This window comes from Ambystoma mexicanum, chromosome 6p (genome assembly GCF_040938575.1).
Source record: "Ambystoma mexicanum isolate Mex_15411 chromosome 6p, UKY_AmexF1_1, whole genome shotgun sequence".
NCBI lineage: Eukaryota > Metazoa > Chordata > Amphibia > Caudata > Ambystomatidae > Ambystoma > Ambystoma mexicanum.
This window is the reverse complement of record NC_090935.1, coordinates 1152021943-1152047138: the sequence shown is the minus strand read 5'-3', so window position 1 is coordinate 1152047138 and position 25196 is coordinate 1152021943. Positions and strand designations below refer to the sequence as shown.

The following is a 25196-nucleotide window of genomic DNA, read 5'->3' as shown; positions in this document are numbered from 1 at the left end:
GCCTTTTTTTCGACACAAAAAGGAACGAAAAAAAGGGTCAATTTTTAAAAAAAATAATTATGGGGGGGTTCCTCCCTAAACCCCCCGTTTTCTCGTTTAAAATAACTTTTTTTCACATACCAAACAAACACATATATAAATAAATAAATAAATAAAAAGTCAACCCTTTTATTTTCGATCCTTTTGGTTTCGATCAAAAGGGCATTCGACCCTTTTGATTCGAAACTTTGACCGGACACCGAAGCTGCAGTAGCAGCATTCAGATAAGGTGATCTCAGGATCTAAGGAAGCTGTGATGCTAGCAGAGCTCTGATGACTCGTTTCTGTGACATCTCCTACGGGGGTTGAGACTTGGCGTGAAGCAGTGAGGACACTCACTGCTGTCACTAGGCCTTGCCACCCCTCCAGATTCTGGGCACAGCAAGTATCTTCACTAATCCAAAGCCCTTGTGATTACCTAGTCAAGACTTGTACCACGAGGGCCTGTGATGGTGCCCGCAAGGAGCAAAGAGAGAGGCAGTGAAAGGAAGCCGAGTGGGTCGTTCTACTTTCGCCCTCTCTTGCTTTCCGAGTGGATCTTTCTGCTTTTACCCTCTCTTGCTTGATCCTGGAAGAAGTTGATGGAAAAGGTGATGCCCTCTTGGCTTCCCAGTGCTCCTAATACATTATCCCCAATGGATAGTGACCAGTGGTCAAAGTGGGCGGGAGGACTTGAGAGCGATGCTCCTATACTTTTCAAATTAAGTTCTTTTTACTGTTCCTATACTTTTATTTTAAAAACAAACCGTTCGGGAATGAGTAGGAAGAAGTTAAAACTTGTACCCCAGTGCACTGCATCAGGGGTCGTCCCCTTAAACTGTATTTTTGCATTCCCCTTACTGGGGGGTTCGAACCTTGGACTTGCGGGATTAGCTCCAACCTCACATCACAGTGAGCTATCAAAGAACTGCTGGGTTCTTTTTTCAGTGGCCTGCTTGGGACAAAGCCCATTCCCAAGCCCCATCATAGCCCTGCTCCCGCAGCAGGGGCGTTGCTAGGGGGGCTAAGGGGGCTATAGCCCCTGATCTTTTGGTTGTAGCCCCGGATAGAATCTCAGGAGCTACAGCCAAAAGACCAGCTAGCCCCCAGTCCCAACAGTTCCGACATCAGCTTAGCCCCGGGTGTTTTCCAGACCTAGCAACTCCCCTGTCCCGCAGTAATGAGAATTTTCCTTTTGCTGTTAAGCAACGTAACATGAAAATACTGCAGGCAGAGCTGTATGTGCCAGTTAATGGGTAGGTGGCAGGGGTGATTTTAATCTTTAGCATGCCCCTTAAGAGGTGCACATTTTATGTGATTAGAAAGGGTAGGGTACATAAAGCAGCACTGGGGACAATGAATAAAGGTAATGAGGGTTGTTTAAAATTAATTTAGCATTTTTGTTCACAGTTGTTTCAACCTTTACACAGTGGTGGGGGTGGAATGGAGGAAAGGGAGGACCTAGGTTTGGGGGTTTGTTTTTATGCTTTGGAGTGGCGATGTGGCTTGCGGGGAGCGGGGGCAGGCCAGCAGGGAACATAGTTCCACTACTTCTTTTCTTAAACTTCGACCGCTAATAGTGGCCTAAACACAGACGGCTCAACATCATTTTCATGTTTTCGCTGTGGTCTCATGTTATCCCCCTCACTTTACAGAAGTCTTAGTTTCAACTCACAAAACTCTTTCCATTTGAGGAGTGCTCGTCAGATCTTAAGTATTGATAATGGATGTCATCCTGGCGATCACGCTACCGTGGTGTGTTGGTTGTTAGGGCTTGTTTTTCGATTTTACAAGTTGCCATTTAATTAGGGGGATCTGGGTAAAGTGGCTTAAAGAAGGGGGAAAACCCCATTGCCTTCCAACCTCTGTTCATGCTCTGGTTCCCTGCGTAGGCTCACTCTCCCGGCTCTGTCTTTTTTGGGTTATGTGTTCAGCCGTGCGGTTGGAGGCTGTGTTAGCTTCCCGTGTCAGAGGGCGAGATAATGCACTGTGCTGTCTATGGGTTATTAACGTTTGATATGATATGATATGATAGGTTATTTATAACGCACTTAATACCCAGAGGTTTCTAAGTGCGGAGTCGGGATCGCATTTAGATTGCGCTTGTGCAAAGGGTTTTAGGGTGCAAGATGTCTTTCTGTAACATGACTCCATAAACTAAATAATTCACAGGAAGAGGTCATGGGTGCAATTTTAGTGGGGGGACAAGGATGTCCCCCCCCACAACTTTGGTGGCACACCATTTTGTCCCACTCATTTGGCATAGGCCCCTTTCATTTAGATGTCATGTCCCCCCAACATTTTCAGCAAAGTTACTCCACTGGGACAGGTAGAAAATGTTTTTTTTAAAATAAAAATTGTTTGATGGTTCCTGGGAGAGGTAATGCTACTCTTTGTGGGACTTGTTCTGCATAGTCGGTGAAAGCGCTTGGCGAGTCAAGCGCTTGCTTCATCTAGGTCTGCGTGACCTGCATATGATCACAGGCTTGAGTAGGGACAGGGCCCGACTCATCCTTCCATTCTTGTGAGGTGGGTACATGGAGTTGGGTAATAATGGTGTATAATGATGGGCAATAATGGATCATTTTCATAAGCCACTCGAGCATCACGCTGTCAACAGAGAACGTCAAGCTGAGAGCACTGCGTTCAAACACAAAGTAGGCATCTCTAATTAAAAATAATTAAAACATTCAAACAATCCAAAAGCAAGACATTTCAGAAATGACACCAAAATCAGCTACTTTTATAAGTAACTGCAATAGAAGTTAAACGCTAATATTTGGGAACGCCCCATCAGAGGGTGTTTTTTGCTGGCCTTACCTTAATGATCAGCTGTATAACTTTTGACATTGAGAGCGAGTGCAGCCACTTACAGAGTGTCGCGAAGCGCTGCCCAGCTACTGAAGGCAGCTAGCCCGGTTGATGGGTAGTGAGACCCAAGTGGCCTTAGATGTCTAGTTATGTCTTGACCCAGAAATGCATCAATGGAAGGGGTTCTGAGTACCAATGACTGCCAATACCTTGTCCCCTCTGGAGGCAGAGCTGCTTTCGGGTATTAAGAGACGTTTCACAACGAATGAGCCGAGACTGCTGGATGGATCCGATTGGGTAATACCCTTGCCCAGAGATCATGGTTGCATTTCTGACCTAATCTCAGGGCTTTCCAAAGTATTCTTCTGTAAACTTTGCTATATTTAAAATAAATTCAACATATAAACAAGTCAAAAGGGTGGGCAGTTACTGGCTGGGGGCAGACCTAAGTATCAGAAGGTTTTCATGCTGGATAGAGGCAGGCTTCTGTCACAGCACACCTAGCTATACCCGAAATCTTATTCATTTTCCAAAACTGGCAAAGCAGATTTTGAACTTGGAGATCGCTATTTATCACCTGTACATTCTAGATTTGGGGAGCACATCCATGGCATTTATTTCTGTTGACCATAAGCCTCACGCAGTCTTCTGCTGTCAACATTAAGTAACGCGTGTATTCATTTTCTATGAAAAATTACACATTTTAACAAATGTTAAAGTTAAAAAAAAGTCATAAAGCTAATAAGAACACCTCAAAAGCAGGCTCGGACTGGCCTATAGGGCAATAGGCCCACGGCCGAAATAGAAACACAAAATGCTGGTGTGGGACAGTTTTTTGGGTACACCTGGACCACTTTTTGGCCAATTTGGGCCAGTTTGATGACTTAATTCACTCTGCGGCTAGTCGTTTTGACCAGTGTTGCTGAATACATATTCTTTAAAATGCACAATTTGCATCACACTTCATCAAAAAACTCCCCCATGGATACTTACTTCTCAAACAGTCATCACAAAAGGAATGAATTGCCATTTGCATTGGTGGGCCCCTTTTTCATTGGTGCCCGAGACAATTTTTTGGCCCAGTCCCACCTTGCTCAAAAGTACTGTTTTCCAGATTTAAACAATATTTTGAATGACAACAGGCCATTCGACCCACCCCTTGAATAGGTTTGCAGAACAAACACTTGTGCACCCATTGCATGATTGTTTCCATGATGTTTTACAAAGCTGCTAGGTGGCGGGGGTGGGTGTGCATCACAGTTGTTAAAGACAATTGTAATATTTGTCATCAGTACATTATTCCGGGCCTGTGCAAGCATAACAAGGCTTACAGAAAGAACGCAGCAGTGTCTGATCCAAACATCAACGATTCACTGGCATGCAATCGTGACCTAGCTGGCTCTGGCAGAATTCATGGTGCGTGCTGACCAGATAAGGTGGCAGAGCAAGCACAGGGCGTGGCAATCTGGCAGACATGAAGTGTGCAATTTGGCCATTCCCTTCAAGGCCAATTTACACCAAAAGGCATTGGCCAATCCAACAGGTGTGGCTTTCCAGATCTAGACAGCAGGCCTACTTTATCCTATGTGGCAAACAGAGAAATCACGGCCTCTACATTTACAAAGACCCACCTATTGGTTTTGTCAGCGCTTGTTTTACTGGTAGCCAGTGAAGGCTTCTTTGTGGCTTCGACATATGGTCCAATAGCATAATGCCAGCGGCCGGGCGCGCTGCAGCATTTTGGGTTTCTTTTTTAAGTGTATCGGTTGTGTTTTGGCTCTGGTATAGGGAATGCTGCTGCAGCCGCCTAGAGGAGCTATAACACTGGATCTTGTTTATTAAGTGCAGTTTGCGAGTGCAATGAAAGGCATCACATACTTTGCGACCCAATGCCTGGATTGTGAAAAGGTCGCTCTTCATCACTTGTTCAACTTTGAGATACAATCTTAATTAACCCATCAAAACCAGGCTATTCTCCTAAACCCCTCGCCGAAGCCAGGAGTGTCCCTATTCCAGGCCGCGATGTGTATACAGGTAATAACAACTATATGTAACGTGCACAACTACGATACGCTACACACCATGTAACCTTGTGTAGCCATGTCGTCCTCCATGTAACACATCATGTACCCTAGTATGTACACTGACCTGTAACTGTAACTAAGTCGACTCCATGTAACAGCAACGCCATGCCTTTGGGCTGTTTGTGTGCTTTATAAATGCAAATAAATAAATATGTCTCGTCTGATATGATTCCTAGACTGTTTACCGCATCTTGACTTGCGGTGTGGCAAGAAGATGCTTGACATGTTTACACGTATGTCCTATGTAATTATAATGGCTTCTGTCTTGTTCTTATTGAGTTAAATGCTTCTTACACTGTTGCGAAATCTTAGTTTCTTGGTGCCCCTTAACTGTCGTGCAGAGCTGGGCATTAACAGCACACATGGCTGTACATGAGTCCACTGCTGGCTGATGGGAATAATTAAGGGGTGCAATAGATATTAAACAAAGCTTAGGAGCGAGCGAGAGAGAGAGAGAGAGAAAGAGAGAGATAGAGAGACTGAGCTTGCATGAGGAGGAGAAAAAACGAGTGTGTGGATATGAGAGAGGTTAAATGAGGTTGCCGCCGCTCTTGCCTGCCAGGCACACACATGCTGTGTGTGCAACAAATTTTAATGAAGTCATTGATTTACTAGTAGTAAATCCAAGGCCATGTTAGGTGCCCCGATCAAAATAAAATCTGCTGTGGTAAGCTGAACCATACGTTGCTGGCCCAGAGCGTCAGCGTCACCCCAGAGCGGTCACACCTGGCTGCAGGCCACCGCGCGCGGCAGTTCAGGTGAGTGGGCACCGCAAAGGGAAGGTGAATGCTGCATTGGCAACTTGCACCTATCTATTTCTATATGACTTGGTAGCATTTGGTGGAATTTTTTCCAGGGCTTTCAGACAGCCTCCTGCCACAGAGTGTTGCCATAGTTGAGGCTGCCCACTGCAGTGACTGGCTTACACCCAAGGATCCGATGGAAAATTTAGAGCATGTACTCCGAGTGAGTGAGAATGTACAGTATTGCACACGTCATTCTATACAAAGGCAGAGGCATGCATCGTCTAGACTGCACGGGCAATACTGTGCTGTCGTTTTTGACACAGCAATGAAAACAAGCATTGGCAAAGCCAGTAGGGTTAGCGTGTCATATGTCAAGTGTTGCCACAAATACCCCAATTAACATCATGCTGACTACAGAACAGCAATAACATTTCTATCATTACAATTATAGCACTCATTAAAGTACTTAGCACAAAACATACTTCACAGAAAACAAATTAGAGCAAAACAAACACTGTTCTGTCATGCTGTGGAAATCTGGGGCTCTGTCGGGTAAAATGACAGCGAGGTAACCAATTGCACCAAAGGCACACCCCGAATGTTAATTCTTCAGGGAATCACAATGGCAGCACAACACAAAAGAGGGAACAATGACACATCACTACAGCGGTTGTGTATTTATACACATTTGCCAATCTACCACTATCCATACCAATCGTTTTGCTAAGACGGCCTGGAAAGTACCAATATTACACAGAGGTTCTGGAGCCAGAAAAATCTGGACTCAATAAAGGAAATAGACAAAGTGCAAGCAGAACCCAGCTTTATTCACATCCAGATAAAGCAGGGACAGCATACAAGCAAAGGGGTCACAGCTCCCAGTGTACTTATCAAAAACAACAGTTTTTATACTATGAATATGTCATCACCAATGTCATAACATAATATCAGTTTACACAACCTACAGGTTACAGGGTTTTGTTAAGGGGATTATATACATTCTATAGGGGTTAAACTTCTGATGGGGTAACAACAATCAGATGACTCCTCCTGACACCACCTCTAAATTGATAATATTAAAAAAAAAAAACATAATTTCTACAATAGATTATTGGTTGGCATAATACATATTGGGCAGCCTAACACTGAGGGTTTAGATTGGTAGGCTTTCTACTGACCAACCATAGGCAACTAACAGGTTGTCAAGACATGAGTCAGACAGGAGTAGGGGGACAGAGGTTCATGGACTGATTTCCTTTTAATTAAAGAAGATGCCATCACTTATTTCTAGGCCATGAGCAAGGGTGATCTCTTTGTAGTTGGCCTTGTACAGCATCTTGTGTCTGGAAATGTGTGTAAGGGATTGGTCAGGTGTCCTATCTGTATCTGTTGCTAATGAATAGACAGTGTCCTTCAGTTATGGGTCACGTGGCGAGACCTTGTTTCTAATGATTTCACCTTGCATTTATTGGGAATTTAACAAATATGAATATGAAAGTTATGATTCCTTTTACCGCTGGAGATACTCTTGGGTTATTCTTCATGGAGTCTTTTGGCATCTAGTTGTCCTGCACCTGGCATACAATGGTCGGCTCTGCTCATCCAGACTTTCATTATATAGGGAGTATTCTTCTTGTGCTGGAAATTATTATCTGTGCATTCTCTTTAACGTTCAGACCATCCTTAATTTCTCAGTAACCTCAGCTCTGGTTGCTAGCTACTGTCTAAGCTCTGTACAGATCTGTATTTCGTTATTTCAGCATTTTGAGTTCTCACAAAGTCTTAAGGCATTTCATTTACTTAGATGCATGCTCCGGCTTCCATTTTGGAAAAGGTGGCTGCCATTACTCTCGCATTTCTATGTTAGTGAGCTATAGTCACATATCATTCATGTTGCATTTAGCTTATAGATTGCTTATGTTAGTATTCTTCATGATATGGCATTTGGCATATGGCATATGATATATTTTATGGATGCCATGTTAGTATTCCTCATGTAAAAATGCATATATTACGTAGTGTTTGTGTCCTTCGTGTTGAGTGCACATTTGCTTAGTGTCTAATGCATGCACATGCATTGTTTCATTGTCGGTTTCTTTATTCTTCCAATCTTTAGCTTAAAACCTCTCCATTTCCTAGTCTAGCTGCCTGGAATATGAGTGGTATGGTTGTCTTAATGAGTAATGCTTCTCCCCTATGCAGTAATTGGTGACTGTTACTGTTTGCATTGGTGCTGAAAGCCTCACCACATGCAGTACAGGAGCTATAGTTGATACTGGCCGCAGACTACCTGCTCTTTCGTGGGGCCTTGACACCATCTTTGCTTTGACCTGCTCTCAACAGAACAGCATGGATCAGCACCCCCTTCTGGCTGATCTCATTAGCAAGTGAAATAATGTAGTAGTAGTCAGTGGTGCGTACTGCATGGCGGACTGAAAAGCAACATCCTGCGAGGGAACAGCGTTCCCAAAACCCACATTGTGCGAGATCTCAAGCGACTAGCAAACTCCATTGATTCAGCATAAGTGCTTTGCTTTAAAAAAACAGCCACATTGCGCGCACTATTTGATGACTACAGACCCAGGAATCCCTAAGGCTTGCAGCCTGCAAGAGAAGAATAATGCAGTATGCATTTAGTGTAAAATTTGATCATTGGGGTATTTGTGGTAAAAGAGAAGTGTAACACGTTGTGAGAAGTCAAGGCCGTGCTGCATGTGGCACTTAATACACATTAAGTACACAAATAAATGAAGGCATGCATGGCAACAAGTCAAATGAAGCAACATAGCCCAAAGAATTCCATAAGCCCAGGGGACTACCTTACTGCAGCGCTTCAAAGGCTCAAAGTAGTAATATTTGTAACTTTATGAGCTGTACAAATGCAAAAGTCCCATCGCCAAGTGTGAGTGGGTGAGGAGGTGTGTTTCACATTTGAAAAACAACTGAATGTGTGGCAAACCCATCAAGTTATGTATAGCGGCGGTCATTGGATGCATTCTGGGATGCAGGGCAAACCTCCTAGCCATACAATATTGGGATTCCGTGCCACGCCACTTCCCGACACGTGACACTGGAACACACTTGCGCAAGTAACATTATCAGTTTTGCTTATTTACAGCAAATATAAACCTCAACCAACTTGATGAATAATATGACAATTTTATAGTGCTTCCAGGTGCATTCTCTGGTTTCTAAGCACTGCAATAATATGTGCTATTGTTACTCAGTTTTTCCATGGTAACTAGTTTTTTGACATCCAGTCGTGGATGTCCAGTGCTTACCTGAAGCTCAACCTTCAAAGACTGAATTTCTACTCCTGACCAACAACACCAAACACCCTGACAGCCAGACCTGGCTCCCTGCTGTGCACTTTGAGAGATTCACACCACAGCTGGCCACCTGCGCCAAGTCCCCTGGGTTTGAGAACAACAGACCCCCTCTCCTTCAAATAGCACATAGCAAGGAAGGCACAAACAGATTGATACCAACTTTCTCTCCTGCGATAAATCAAGCTCTTCACCCCAGAAAACAACTCTAGATCAGTTGTCCAAGCCTGGATCTTCTCCCACCTGGATGGTGGCAATGCCCGTTTAGAAGGCCTTTCCTGCAATAATAAGAAATGTCCCCTAGAGCAGTGAAGGCCCGAGTCATCCCTGAGCTACCATGCAGGCGTAGGGCTTTGTCGTAAAAAAAAACAATGTTATTTAGATTATGGCCAAAAGAGCTATACACTGTAGCATTGCTGAGACAATCAATTCAGATTAAAATTGCACTCACCTGGGTAAGAAGACACTTTCGACCACATAGAAATCTTGCATAAGGACGTCTCTGTCTGGCTTGGAGGTGATGTTCCCCACAGTGTATCCTATCCCCAGCTGAATGGTACCTTTAATAGCGGAGGATGCCGTCTGGAAAGAAGGGGAAAAAGAAGATTATGTCCATGGCGCTGGTCTACAAAGCGGGTGTTTGTTCTGCACTACAAGGCTGCTTCATACAGAGCAATTTTCCCCGCGTCCCCCAGCCGGCGGCTCGGCATCGAAGATGTAAGATGATTAGACCTGACAAGCTTCCCTCTGCAGGGCTTAGAACAGAGACACAGTTCATGTGCAATGGATGGTTAAGTAGAAATGAAGTCGGAAGCTTAAGCAGGAAGATCAGGATGTCCCGAATCACTAATAACGATTGCTACTGTGGAGCCACGAGCCGGGACGCCTCCGGTCCGCGAACCCAAGGCAACGGGCCTCCTTTGCTCACTCGCTACTTCCTTCCCAGCCATCCTTCCCCCCCGAATGCTTAGTCATCCCGCTCTTGGTTATTCTCTCAGCCTGTATTTTTATATTCCATATCTATACATAGTTTACAGAGTAAAGCTGTTCCCGTAATTTGCTTGAAATTTATTAAAAACACTATTTCCTAGTTGCTTTTTTGTTCATATGAAATCTTTTGCACCATCAGAACATTTCATTATGTACATATTATTTGCCCGCAGTGATGGGGCATATATATTGTATTTTCTACTGGTCATGTCGCCAAACTCGTGAGTCTCAAGGTTTTAGGGGACAACATATCTGCTAATTTTGATCTGAAAGAATGTTCAGATGTTCCTCTTTCCAAATACGGCTAAAATTCAAGCATTCATTAAAGCTCACTCCATGCATTGATACATTAAATGATATGCATTGTAATTCTTCAAAAATACAGGAACGAGCGCTTTATGGATCATTATGGTGACGTTGTGGACACTGAGACTGACAGGACAGCATCCACGCCCCCAACAAGATCAGGACTGAAGACTGCCTATTGTTCCAAACACGTTCATGCTCTGTGACTAATGCCAAACACTAGAAACTGAATTGCAACCCATATCCCGGGCCACCAGTTATACACAGGAAAATTGAAACAAAAACTGACATCAATTTCAAATGAGAAACCTGAGCAGTGAAAACATCTCCAAGCAGGTCTCAGCCGGATGGGATTCTATAAACCACCCCCTTGCCCCAGGGCCCTGAGACGACAAGACAATAAGCTCAAAAGCAAAGATTCGCACATTGATAGTGGCAAAGTTAGTTTTCATTTCCGAAATTCAAGAATAAAATAGCACTGACAGTAAAGATGGATATGATTTTTCTGAAAGCAGTACTTTGGGCTAAACAAACAGAAATCTAAAATGGATTCGTAAAAGATGCCCCTCGCTCCACCTGACTCGCTAGACGCCGCCCGCCCCTCTCCTCCCTGCTACCTGGTACAGCTGCACCCCTCTGTATCCTACTCCCGCTGTATATCTGTACTGTTGTATACCTCTGTAAAGCGCTCTGTTGCTCCTCGAAGATAGGTCTGCACTCAATCACTATAATAATAATAATAATAATAATAAAAAATCATAAAAAGGAAAAACGGATACTAGAAAATATTGATTCCCTGAAATGGTAGCCCAGGCCCCCAAACTGAGAACACCGTGTTGGGCACGTGGCAAAGCCAACAGATACATACTGCAGATGTGGGGGGGGGGGCAAATAATAACAGCTGCTCCGGAGAGGGATGATTGCGAACCCCACCGTCCTGTGCTAGAAATGTCTGGTGTGCTTGGGACTGGCATCTCTCCATCCCGTCTAAATAACGGAGCAAGGTACTGCCTATCACAGAACCTTCCTGCGAAAACACCGCGGTACCCAGAATCCACAAGTCCAATAACCAACCCCGCGTTAGGGTCCGGACGCAGGTGCCATCAGTGAAACCAATGCACAGTGGAAGGATATATTTACATAAATCCCTGGACACCTGGACGGAATGCATGGAATTGTATGCAAAGCAGCGTGTGCACATTTGGCTAGCGGTGTTATCTCACGCATGCATTGTGGGTATCCCGCCCCTCGCCACTGATATTGTCCTGTCAAAGGTCTGGCTGTTGGACTAGATTTTAATTATTCAAACCATATTGTACATCACATGGGACAGAAAGAATGTGTTCTTCTGAACCTTACATACAGTTCATAGACAGATAACCAGCCAGGAGCGACATTGCCGGGGAGCTGGACTGCTACCAGGAGCAGCTACCTTTTACACCGTGGGCCAGCTGGTGGCACACGCGCATACCCATGTCACACGAGGTCTGTGTGCTTGGGATGTTATGAAAAGATGTGGCAAGGCACGTCTAGAAGACTCGTCAAGCAAGATGGGCCCTATTTATTGATGAAATGAACTAGCTGGCCTCGCACCTCATGCAGACGCCATATTCCCAGCATGCGCTGACTTCCTGCCTTATTCTACAGAGGTAGCGCCTGCTCCATGAGCTGCATTCAGCTCCTATTCCATACACTGGGCCTCATTACGAGTTTGGAGGTAGCCATGCCACTTTTAGCGGCATGGCTACCCCCAGACTGGGTACCGGGTCCTGAAAATAGGGAATTACCGGGACATGCCGACTCTGGAAGGCCCAGTAATTCCGTTTCTCGGGACCGGGACCCGGTACATCCCCATTCCCATTTGAGCCCCCATAGGGCTCAATGGGAATGGGGAGGATTCTAACAACGGGCCCATTAATGACGGGCCCGTTGTTTGCATCCTGGGCTGCTCGCGGGTGCCGCTAAGGACTTATGGTCTGACCAGACGTCCTCAGTGGGACCCGCTGCAGACCTCGTAATGAGGTGGCCCATAATGAACAGTGCTGGTCCCTTACCAGCACCGTTCATTACGCAGCCGCCAGGGTCGTAATGACCCCCATTGTTATCATTATCCCTGACCAATGAAACAAAACAAATAACGGATAGTAGGGCAGTGTGCTTGTACTCTCTACACATAAAAGGACCCAGAGAAGATTCCTGTTAAATGATGCATTGGCCTACCCCCCACCCCCGTGGCTTGTACACTTCACCCCTAGTGCCACAGATGCCAAGAGACCCCATTCCACAGCATGAGAGTGGTAGCCAAGGCCCTGCAGGGGTGCCAAAGAGCACTGCTTTTCACGCCTTGAAAGACTTGTGTATAGGCACGTTATAAATGCCACATCATATCATCCAGAACTCATACATCTGTGATGCGCTGAAAGTTCATGCTTTGCACCAAAAACAAACAGCGCAAAACATCTCATAGAAGCATCGGGCCACCATTACACCCTGTTCATTGAGGTAAGGCTGTGGATGATCCTGCTGTTCATGGAAGTACGGCTGTGGATCATCCTGGTGCTCATGGAGGTGCGGCTGTGGATGATCCTGGTGCTCATGAAGGTGCGGCTGTGGATGATCCTGGTGTTCATGGAGGTGCGGCTGTGGATGATCCTGGTGTTCATGGAGGTGCGGCTGTGGATGATCCTGGTGCTCATGAAGGTGTGGCTGTGGATGATCCTGGTGTTCATGGAGGTGCGGCTGTGGATGATCCTGGTGCTCATGGAGGTGCGGCTGTGGATGATCCTGGTGCTCATGGAGGTGTGGCTGTGGATGATCCTGGTGTTCATGGAAGTGCGGCTGTGGATGATCCGGGTGTTCATGGAGGTGTGGCTGTCGATGATCCTGATGTTCATGGAGGTACGGCTGTGGATGATCCTGGTGTTCATTGATGTAAGGCTGTGGATGATCCTGGTGTTCTTGGAGGTGCAGCTGTGGGTGGTCCTGGTGTTCATGGAAGAGCAGCTGTGGATGATCCTGGTGCTCATGAAGGTGTGGCTGTGGATGATCCTGGTGCTCATGGAGGTGCGGCTGTGGATGATCCTGGTGTTCATGGAGGTGCGGCTGTGGATGATCCTGGTGTTCATGGAGGTACGACTGTGGATGATCCTGGTGTTCATTGAGGTAAGGCTGTGGATGATCCTGGTGTTCATGGAGGTGCGGCTGTGGGTGATCCTGGTGTTCATGGAGGTGCGGCTGTGGATGAACCTGGTGTTCATGGAGGAACAGCTTTGGATGATCCCTGTGCTCATGGAGGTGCGGCTTCGGATGATCCTGGTGTTCATGGAGGTGTGGCTGTGGATGATCCTGGTGTTCATGGAGGTACAGCTGTGGATGATCCTGGTGTTCATGGAGGTACAGCTGTGGATGATCCTGGTGTTCATGGAGGTGCGGTTGTGGATGATCCTGGTGTTCATGAAGGTGCGGCTGTGGATGATCCTGGTATTTATGGAGGTGCAGCTGTGGATGATCCTGGTGTTCATGGAGGTGTGGCTGTGGATGATCCTGGTGTTCATGGAGGTGCAGCTGTGGATGATCCTGGTGTTCATGGAGGTACAGCTGTGGATGATCCTGGTGTTCATGGAGGTACAGCTGTGGATGATCCTAGTGTTCATGGAGGTACAGCTGTGGATAATCCTGGTTTTCATGGAGGTGCGACTGTGGATGATCCTGGTGCACCTGGAGGTGTGGCTGTGGGTGATCCTGGTTTTCACGGAGGTGCGTTGTGGATGATCCTGGTGTTCATGGAGGTACGGCTGTAGATGATCCTGGCGTTCAAGGAGGTACGGCTGTGGATGATCCTGGTGTTCATGGAGGTACGGCTGTGGATGATCCAGGTGCTCATGGAGGTGCAGATGTGGATGATCCTGGTGCTCATGGAGGTGCGGCTGTGGATGAACCTGGTGTTCATGGAGGTGTGGCTGTGGATGATCCTGGTGCTCATGGAGGTGTGGCTGTGGATGATCCTGGTGTTCATGGAGTTGCAGCTGTGGACGATCCTGGTGTTCATGGAGGTATGGCTGTGGATGATCCTGGTGTTCGTGGAGGTGCGGCTGTGGAGGATCCTGGTGTTCATTCATGGCAGAGCAGGCTGTGGATGATGCTGGTGTTCATAGAGGTGCGGATGTGGATGATCCTGGTGTTCATGGAGGTACGGCTGTGGATGATCCTGGTGTTCATGGTGGTGTGGCTGTGGATGATCCTGGTGTTCATGGAGGTGTGGCTGTAGATGATCCTGGTGTTCATGGAGGTGCGGCTGTGGATGATCCTGGTGTTCATGGAGGTACGGCTGTGGATGATACTGGTGTTCATTGAGGTAAGGCTGTGGATGATCCTGGTGTTCATGGAGGTACGGCTGTGGATGATCCTGGTGTTCATGGAGGTGCGGCCGTGGATGATCCTGGTGTTCATGGATCTCGACCTACAGGATTATTTTGAAGTTCCTTGATTATTCGGATCATGGTATGCATTTCAGAATTGGCAAGATTTACATCAGGTGTGTCGTAGCGCACCTTAATTCTTGTTCGTTAGCAAAGATGTGAAAGTGTCCAGCACGGTTTGGATGCCTTGCTCACATCTCTGTTTTGGCATCCCTGGTGCATTTATGTTGAGGATATGTATGCGCCTCCTAAAAACCGATCAAACAATCCATTTCACTGAGACGCCCTTTCCTTCGCTGCACAATACGTCACAGATTTGCACCGTTCGAGGTCCACCAGAAGATACTCGCAGTCGGCTGGAAGTAATTCCATTTGTGGTGCCTTAGAGCAGTCTAGGATCTGTTTCCAGAGCTTTTCCCAGCCCCCCCCCCCATCATTGACCTTTGCTTTAGAGAGCTGAACATAGATGAAAGCGATCTTACTTATCGTTTGACGCTTTGGAAGCTTGCGATCATCCCATCCTTCCAGAATAGACTGCTTGACAAAGAGGGTGCGAGCTGTTTAGGTCATCACTGGTTCAAGCTTCAGATAATCAGTTCTTAAATTGAAGCAGCAACGCCTCTCACAAATAATAATGTATGCACACCTGTAATGGCCATGCTCCATACCCAGTCTATAACACTTAGTCTTGTCTGACATCATATGACTGGGTACTGCCTCAAATCCAAGGCATGAACAGCAGACCTGAGGTCCAGCCGCTTCTGCAAGAGGCACTTGTTGTCGAAGGGGCAGAATAAAGTACGGATCAGTTGTTGCGGTTCCTGGCAAAATCTGCTCCGTGCAGGCCTAAGACAGTTCTTCAGCATAGCAAAGCATACCATCATGAGATGAAGCAGCTCAACCCGAGCTGGGCGCATTCTCTTTAAGCAGATTTCCCTTTAAGCCGTTTTTAAAGCAGTTAATTCACATTTGTCAAAACGACAGCCGAGGCAAACAAGTTTGACGTTCCCAAAAATGTGGGCTACGCGGAAATCAACATTTTTTTAATGTTGAGTATGCTTGATTCTTAGGAACTCTTTTTGCACTTTTAAGAGCACGACGACTAGCCAATAGCTGAACATAAACAAGCGGGTGGGGGCATTTTCACATGTAAAATGCTCCCAGTTTTCCAGCCTGGCACTAGCAGATGGATTTCATGGGATGGGATGGATGCATATCTTATGCCAAAGGAAGGTTTGTGGAAATAAGCCAGTACAAAAGTGTGCTTTCTGTCTGTGAACTCACTTACCTTTATCATCCATCGCCGTTTCCAATGTGGCAATCTCGCGTAGAGGGCAGACACGTTTCTCTACTGTGATAAAATAGAGGTGAACTGATTGGCCTATTTCTGGCCATTTGAACCACTCTCCCATTGTCTACATATTAGATACACCGCCTTCCAAACCAGGTTCCAAACCAGCACCTGCGAATATGTCCCAGTGTTTTAAAAAATAGGGCAAACTTTGCCCTAGTGATAATACTGTGCAACTTTGCACTTGCACTGCTGCAAAGTTTCTGTAATCTGGCCCCATATGTGTCAGTGATCTCCTTGCTTGCTAACCATTGACCCAGCTAGTATAGCTCAGTGGCCAGGTGCTAAGAGCCACCCAGGTTCGAATCCTGGGTCCTCTTCGGTATTAAGCGAGTTATAAAACACCAATTATCATTTATAGGAAGCAATACCAACTTTCTCCCTCTGTTATCCGTCTTCTCGTCTAGTGGCTCTGAGCATTTTGAAGTAACGACCTGCCTCGCCGTTACTAGGCACATGCACTAAAAGACTACAAACCACGACACTGCAGCATGTTTTGAAAAAAGCTGGGGTAACTCCAGCCTCAGAATGCACTTGGGCAGCAGATCCCATCAGTAGCAAAGGACACTGCTGTTTTACATGATTGGAGACACACTTCATATTCGGAATATGCGCCAGGCATCCTGCCCCAGATCACTCATGGTCAAGTGTGCTACCTGTATGTTGTGTCGGCCTTCCCTTAATTCACACATGCCAATATAGACCTTTTTCATTGGACTAGACAGCTAGCAGTGCCGCAATCCCCTCACCGCTTGTACCACCAACCATTTGATAAATATACATCCCTTTTCTGGCTCACCTCCTTCTGTTATTTCACTCTTCCTTGACCAGACTTCAGGGCACACATGCATCGTATAGCATTTTCTTCTGCATGTCTCAACCGGCTTTTTTTTTGTAGCGACCACTGTGTGCGCTTTGATTATTTTCCCAATCTGAAAACTCAATGGCTGGTTCACTATGGAGGCTTGGCAATTGACGTTAGGAGAGAGGGTACGTTCTCCGTTAGGGGCACCCGTGACATCACCAAAAAGATACGACCTGGCAAATATAAAGAACGGGGCAGCTGCCAAACCAGGGTGTTCATGAGGGAATGAGTGAACGAGCACGAGGGAGGTCCCACGAGTAGCGGAAGGGTTCGAAATAAAGACTCAATGAGCAAGAGCTAAAACCATCTCCTGGGGGTCAGGCGTTCCCCAGTAGGCTGGAGCGACTGCTGGGGAACCAGGAACCAGGACCCATGGCACCACAAATCACACTTTGCATACTAACCTTTTACCCATTGCGCACAATCTATTATGTTTACATGTGTACTAGATGTGTCCTAATTCTTCTTCGTTCTTCCTTAACATTTTCAAATACTCAAACTTAGTGTCACGTGGGCATGTTTTAAGGCACTAGTTGGCCTTGAGAGACAAAGGTAGCTCCTGGTAGCTGCTGGTTTCAAGCTAACGAGGCTCCCCGTGGCTAGAAGCAGGAGCTCAATAGCTCCCGGCAATTTCGAAGCCTGAGTAGGACTAAGGGACAGGACTATTATGACCTCCAACCTTGTCACACTTCAGGCCCTTCATGTCTGTTCGTATGAGTGTCATTTCCATGATTCAGCCAAGTACAATTGGATATTTTTACTCTAGCATCTTAACTCCAAAATAACCACTGTTAACATTTGTTGCAGACACAAAGCACACAACGCCACTGTTTTTTTTCCATGCTGCCAGCTTACATTACACGCAATGTGAAGTTGAATTGCAGCGTGCAGAAGATACCCACATTTCCTGATAACCATGCCCTAGCTCACTGGTGTCCTCATTCAGTAAATATCCTTATGCAACGCGAAATAAACTCAGGCGCTTTGGCTTAAAGGACTTAGCGAAAGCTTCGATGGCACTGCTTCGGCATGGGAGTGGAATTTGCCCTTGGAAAAGCCTGGGAAAAAAGTAAGCCCTTTACATTTACCAGTCCTAGTTCTTAGACCACTTCTCTTGATCATGCAGAGCACGGCTAGTGCGAAAGCGCTTAATACGATTGTAAAGTTCCCATTAGCACCAATCAAAATGGCTCGATTCATTAACACCTCCCCTCGTGCCGACTCCTTGCCAGGAATGTCAAGGGACTGTGAATGCCCCCAGTGCGTTGCAGGTACATTTTAAATGCCAAAGGAACTTCAACTGCGTGAAGGCACCTACCTGCCCATGTTACCGCCCTGTTCTATGTCTTTGTTGCCACACCCGCGTTTGCTCTGATCTTAATGCAACCCTACTCTGGAGACCATGGATGATGTACATCTAAGGCATGCCCACCGCTGCCCGCACACACGCCCACATTCCTTGCCATGCCATGCCATGCTGGAGGAGTTGAGTGGGTAGACTGTCTGGACACGACTATACAGAACACGGAGCTGCCGTCACCTAGGCATGACAATCAGAAGAATCAGGGATTTAGGGAATAGTGCCATCAAGTTCGGAATGTTTCCAATCGCAGCTGGCACAGTCTGGTCCACTTGCTTTATTTGTGGTATGATTAGAAACTGATCTCCTACCCAACATAACTTCCTTCCACAAAGCTTCCTGCTCACACTGTAGGAACAGTGCTTAATTTGTGGAGGTGGTTGCCAGTGCCCAACACCGGCACTCTTTTTTGGGCACCGGAACTCATCCGGGGCCAGCGCACGTGCCATTGCTTTGTTTGTTCTTCCACTTCACTTTGCTACGATTATAAATCATTGGGATTTGTCATTCTGATCTCGATCTCTCACGTGCTTGCAGGTTGCAGGCCATAGCTGGCTGGGCCTGGGAGGTGCCAGCAGAAGCAATGAACAACAAACTGTTACAAACAGCCAATGAAAACTGCCATTCTGTTGTTACTATGCAGTATTTGATACATTCTGTATAGTAACACAGAATGTGCAGTTTTCATTGGCTGTTCTTCTGAGCCAGTGAAATTACATGGTGACTTGTTGTTGTTGCCACAGGAGGCAGCGCAGCGCCACCTTCATTTCACGAGTTACTGTGAAGTGAAGGTGTCGAGGCGTGGTGTCGTCGGTCCTGACTTGTGAGAGAGAGAGCCTGCCCTGCTGCACTGCGTGGTGCAGCCTAGTTGCTTCCTGGGGCCCACTCTGCCTGCTTTTTCATTTGTGCAGGTGCCAGTGTACGCACCCGGCCCCCCACCCTGAGGTCCCGACAGGAGACCAGGTCCCAGCTGGCAAAGCAGGTAAGTCACTTGTTGCTGTGTGCGGTGCAGCCAGAGGCTGTCACAGTCAAGTGATCAAGCAAGGAAGGCCCAGGTCGGGGCCCAGGCAACGGCACGGTTCCCTGGTGGTGTCCTGACTGCCCAGGAGTCAGGACCCCATCAGGGGCTCATCCGCACCCGGGCTTCTGTCTGTGTGACCTGTGTGCAGTGTGCTGCTGACTGCAGTCAGTACCAGGCCCAGGCCAATTTCTGTGAGATGGGCCTGCCGGCTACCGCAGACTGAGTCGGATGACTCTTCCGCGGGCGCCCGGGCCTGTGGATTATGCCCAAAAGTATGTTTTTTACTTTTTTCTTTTAAAACCTGACCTCCCGTGGGGCCGGTGGCCCGGGCCCCGCCCCACGGAAGGTAGGTTTTAAAAGAACTAACTTATTTTGAGTGGTGGCTGTGGCCCATCACTTTGAAAGTGATGGGCCCCATCCGCCCAAATATACGTTTTTTCTTTTAAAATCTTACCTTCCGTCGGGGCCGCTGTGCCGCGCACCTATTTTTGTCATCATCAAACTCAGCATGGCCGTGGTGGTGGTGGCTCCACGGAAGGTAGCCTAAGTGATTGAGGCAAGGCAGGGCAAAGTCCAGGACCGGACGGGGCACGGGCAGCAGCGTGGTCCCACTAGTGTCTGTCACAAAAGGAATGAATTGTCGTTTGCAACTTTGGCCACTTTTTCATTGGTGCCGAGCCCGATTCGAGACAATTGTATGTCTCAGTCCGACCCTGGATAACATTTATCTAAGCGAAACATGAACTGTGAATTTTTGCCCGGGTGTTTCTGTTCTTCCTTTTAATGTTATCGGCCTCATTAGTTCACAAACGAGCTTCAGCGAGGGGACCCTGAACGGTGCACGAATTGGGCCGAAACCAAACCGGCTGCACTTCGCGAGAAAAGCCCATGCAAAGACAAACTACTGAAATGCCATTTCAGGCTTAAAGATACACACATGGAAACTAGACATGGATAAACATGGTGTACGTGCCCACTAATCTGTCGTCATAATAAAAGCACTAGTTGAGTATTCGTGTATAATTCTCAACTGTCTTTTGCTGTCATTTTTTTTACATAATTCCAGCGCATGTTTTCTATACAGATGTGTGGTTTATACACCAGATGTGGCCCCTTAACCTGGGTACAATACGCTCTGAGCATGTGCTCCGAATGAGAGCACATGCAATCCTCAGATAGGAATCCTCAGATAGGGAGGTGGGTGTCTGTTACCCCCCGCAGTTTAGTGAAGTATGTCAAGAACATGTCAGTGGGAAGGAGGTATCCGAATATGCATTCTCCTCTGGCTCCTGAATATTGGGTGACAAAACATATATATTTTTTTAATATGTGTTAAGGTGGAAAGAGGCCCTAAAGCAGAAGTAGCACAGGCTGTTGATTTCACAACAATGTCTTGCAGGAATGACTTTTTCCAACTTATACAACACCTTGCTCATGCTTGAAGAAAAGGTAAAGGGGGGTGTATTTATGAGATGTGATGACTGATAAGGGCTTGAGAGTAAATTGATTACACAAAACACCTGGATGAGGTGACTGAAGAACGGTCTGAGGGTGGGTGCTCTTCCTGGAGGTAAACGATTACCAATTCTTGGTGTACTTTAACAGACTGTCAGATGGGGCAGAAGGGTTAGAGACAAATACAGTGCAACAGTGACTGAAACAGAATGCTTTTTTATTTGTTTGCATTTTTAAAGTGCTCACACAGCCTGGGGGCATTGAGACGCAGTTACAGGAGGAGCATGTCTTAGTTGCGTATTTACTACTAGCCTGTGCCAGCAGTTGCTGCAGCGCCAAACACATGACATGGAGCAGCAGCAGTGTGATGGGCTGGTGCTGGGCCGATCTAGGTAGGTGTAGCACTGAACTGGCGTGGCCGGCGTGCCCGCGCTGAGGGCGCCACCGCGTCTGCACTGAGGGCGGCCCGTGCCCGCGCTGTGGACGGCGCCGCGCCAGGGATTATGGGGCCAATATTTTTTGGGCACTGGCACTTATATTTTTACAAATTAAGCACTGTGTAGGAATCTAGTGTACCCTTGGGCTAGCGTGCCTGCAGTATGGATGAGTGAATGAGTGCATATCCTTCCGCACAGCTACCTGCTCACACTGTAGGAATCTAGTGTACCCTTGGGCTAGCGTGCCTGCAGTATGGATGAGTTAATGAGTGCACATCCTTCCGCACAGCTTCCTGCTCACACTGTAGGAATCTAGTGTACCCTTGGGCTAGCGTGCCTGCAGTATGGATGAGTTAATGAGTGCACATCCTTCCGCACAACTACCTGCTTACTGTAGGAATATAGTGTACCCTTGGGCTAGCGTGCCTGCAGTATGGATGAGTGAATGAGTGCACATCCTTCCGCACAGCTTCCTGCTCACACTGTAGGAATATAGTGTACCCTTGGGCTAGCGTGCCTGCAGTATGGATGAGTGAATGAGTGCACATCCTTCCGCACAGCTGCCTGCTCACACTGTAGGAATCTAGTGTACCCTTGGGCTAGCGTGCCTGCAGTATGGATGAGTGAATGAGTGCACATCCTTCCGCACAGCTGCCTGCTCACACTGTAGGAATCTAGTGTACCCTTGGGCTAGCGTGCCTGCAGTATGGATGAGTGAATGAGTGCACATCCTTCCGCACAGCTTCCTGCTCACACTGTAGGAATCTAGTGTACCCTTGGGCTAGCGTGCCTGCAGTATGGATGAGTTAATGAGTGCACATCCTTCCGCACAGCTTCCTGCTCACACTGTAGGAATCTAGTGTACCCTTGGGCTAGCGTGCCTGCAGTATGGATGAGTTAATGAGTGCACATCCTTCCACACAACTACCTGCTTACTGTAGGAATCTAGTGTACCCTTGGGCTAGCGTGCCTGCAGTATGGATGAGTGAATGAGTGCACATCCTTCCACAAAGCTTCCTGCTCACACTGTAGGAATCTAGTGTACCCTTGGGCTAGCGTGCCTGCAGTATGGATGAGTGAATGAGTGCACATCCTTCCGCACAGCTTCCTGCTCACACTGTAGGAATCTAGTGTACCCTTGGGCTAGCGTGCCTGCAGTATGGATGAGTGAATGAGTGCACATCCTTCCGCACAGCTTCCTGCTCACACTGTAGGAATCTAGTGTACCCTTTGGCTAGCGTGCCTGCAGTATGGATGAGTTAATGAGTGCACATCCTTCCACACAACTACCTGCTTACTGTAGGAATATAGTGTACCCTTGGGCTAGCGTGCCTGCAGTATGGATGAGTGAATGAGTGCACATAATATAGTGTACCCTTATGGATGAGTGAATGAGTGCACATCCTTCCGCAAAGCTTCCTGCTCACACTGTAGGAATCTAGTGTACCCTTGGGCTAGCGTGCCTGCAGTATGGATGAGTGAATGAGTGCACATCCTTCCGCACAGCTTCCTGCTCACACTGTAGGAATCTAGTGTACCCTTTGGCTAGCGTGCCTGCAGTATGGATGAGTTAATGAGTGCACATCCTTCCACACAACTACCTGCTTACTGTAGGAATATAGTGTACCCTTGGGCTAGCGTGCCTGCAGTATGGATGAGTGAATGAGTGCACATAATATAGTGTACCCTTATGGATGAGTGAATGAGTGCACATCCTTCCGCAAAGCTTCCTGCTCACACTGTAGGAATCTAGTGTACCCTTGGGCTAGCGTGCCTGCAGTATGGATGAGTGAATGAGTGCACATCCTTCCGCACAGCTTCCTGCTCACACTGTAGGAATCTAGTGTACCCTTGGGCTAGCGTGCCTGCAGTATGGATGAGTGAATGAGTGCACATCCTTCCGCACAGCTTCCTGCTCACACTGTAGGAATCTAGTGTACCCTTGGGCTAGCGTGCCTGCAGTATGGATGAGTGAATGAGTGCACATCCTTCCGCACAGCTTCCTGCTCACACTGTAGGAATCTAGTGTACCCTTGGGTTAGCGTGCCTGCAGTATGGATGAGTGAATGAGTGCACATCCTTCCGCACAGCTTCCTGCTCACACTGTAGGAATCTAGTGTACCCTTGGGCTAGCGTGCCTGCAGTATGGATGAGTGAATGAGTGCACATCCTTCCGCACAGCTTCCTGCTCACACTGTAGGAATCTAGTGTACCCTTAGGCTAGCGTGCCTGCAGTATGGATGAGTTAATGAGTGCACATCCTTCCGCACAACTACCTGCTTACTGTAGGAATATAGTGTACCCTTGGGCTAGCGTGCCTGCAGTATGGATGAGTTAATGAGTGCACATCCTTCCGCACAACTACCTGCTTACTGTAGGAATATAGTGTACCCTTGGGCTAGCGTGCCTGCAGTATGGATGAGTGAATGAGTGCACAGCCTTCCGCACAGCTTCCTGCTCACACTGTAGGAATATAGTGTACCCTTGGGCTAGCGTGCCTGCAGTATGGATGAGTGAATGAGTGCACATCCTTCCTCACAGCTGCCTGCTCACACTGTAGGAATCTAGTGTACCCTTGGGCTAGCGTGCCTGCAGTATGGATGAGTGAATGAGTGCACATCCTTCCGCACAGCTGCCTGCTCACACTGTAGGAATCTAGTGTACCCTTGGGCTAGCGTGCCTGCAGTATGGATGAGTGAATGAGTGCACATCCTTCCGCACAGCTGCCTGCTCACACTGTAGGAATCTAGTGTACCCTTGGGCTAGCGTGCCTGCAGTATGGATGAGTGAATGAGTGCACATCCTTCCGCACAGCTGCCTGCTCACACTGTAGGAATCTAGTGTACCCTTGGGCTAGCGTGCCTGCAGTATGGATGAGTGAATGAGTGCACATCCTTCCGCACAGCTGCCTGCTCACACTGTAGGAATCTAGTGTACCCTTGGGCTAGCGTGCCTGCAGTATGGATGAGTGAATGAGTGCACATCCTTCCGCACAGCTGCCTGCTCACACTGTAGGAATCTAGTGTACCCTTGGGCTAGCGTGCCTGCAGTATGGATGAGTGAATGAGTGCACATCCTTCCGCACAGCTGCCTGCTCACACTGTAGGAATCTAGTGTACCCTTGGGCTAGCGTGCCTGCAGTATGGATGAGTGAATGAGTGCACATCCTTCCGCACAGCTGCCTGCTCACACTGTAGGAATCTAGTGTACCCTTGGGCTAGCGTGCCTGCAGTATGGATGAGTGAATGAGTGCACATCCTTCCGCACAGCTGCCTGCTCACACTGTAGGAATCTAGTGTACCCTTGGGCTAGCGTGCCTGCAGTATGGATGAGTGAATGAGTGCACATCCTTCCGCACAGCTGCCTGCTCACACTGTAGGAATCTAGTGTACCCTTGGGCTAGCGTGCCTGCAGTATGGATGAGTGAATGAGTGCACATCCTTCCGCACAGCTGCCTGCTCACACTGTAGGAATCTAGTGTACCCTTGGGCTAGCGTGCCTGCAGTATGGATGAGTGAATGAGTGCACATCCTTCCGCACAGCTGCCTGCTCACACTGTAGGAATCTAGTGTACCCTTGGGCTAGCGTGCCTGCAGTATGGATGAGTGAATGAGTGCACATCCTTCCGCACAGCTGCCTGCTCACACTGTAGGAATCTAGTGTACCCTTGGGCTAGCGTGCCTGCAGTATGGATGAGTGAATGAGTGCACATCCTTCCGCACAGCTGCCTGCTCACACTGTAGGAATCTAGTGTACCCTTGGGCTAGCGTGCCTGCAGTATGGATGAGTGAATGAGTGCACATCCTTCCGCACAGCTGCCTGCTCACACTGTAGGAATCTAGTGTACCCTTGGGCTAGCGTGCCTGCAGTATGGATGAGTGAATGAGTGCACATCCTTCCGCACAGCTGCCTGCTCACACTGTAGGAATCTAGTGTACCCTTGGGCTAGCGTGCCTGCAGTATGGATGAGTGAATGAGTGCACATCCTTCCGCACAGCTGCCTGCTCA

At 47.5% G+C, this 25196-nt stretch overlaps 1 protein-coding gene across 3 annotated transcripts in view; it reads right to left on the bottom strand.

Moving 5' to 3' along the window:
* Positions 1-25196, bottom strand: part of PIP5K1B (phosphatidylinositol-4-phosphate 5-kinase type 1 beta) — a 792190-nt gene that overhangs the window by 364920 nt on the left and 402074 nt on the right. For all 3 annotated transcript variants that reach the window (XM_069625767.1, XM_069625768.1, XM_069625766.1), the window contains one exon: positions 9437-9567. In XM_069625767.1, coding sequence (XP_069481868.1) covers positions 9437-9567 — 131 coding nt within the window. The remainder of the gene's footprint in view (positions 1-9436; positions 9568-25196) is intronic.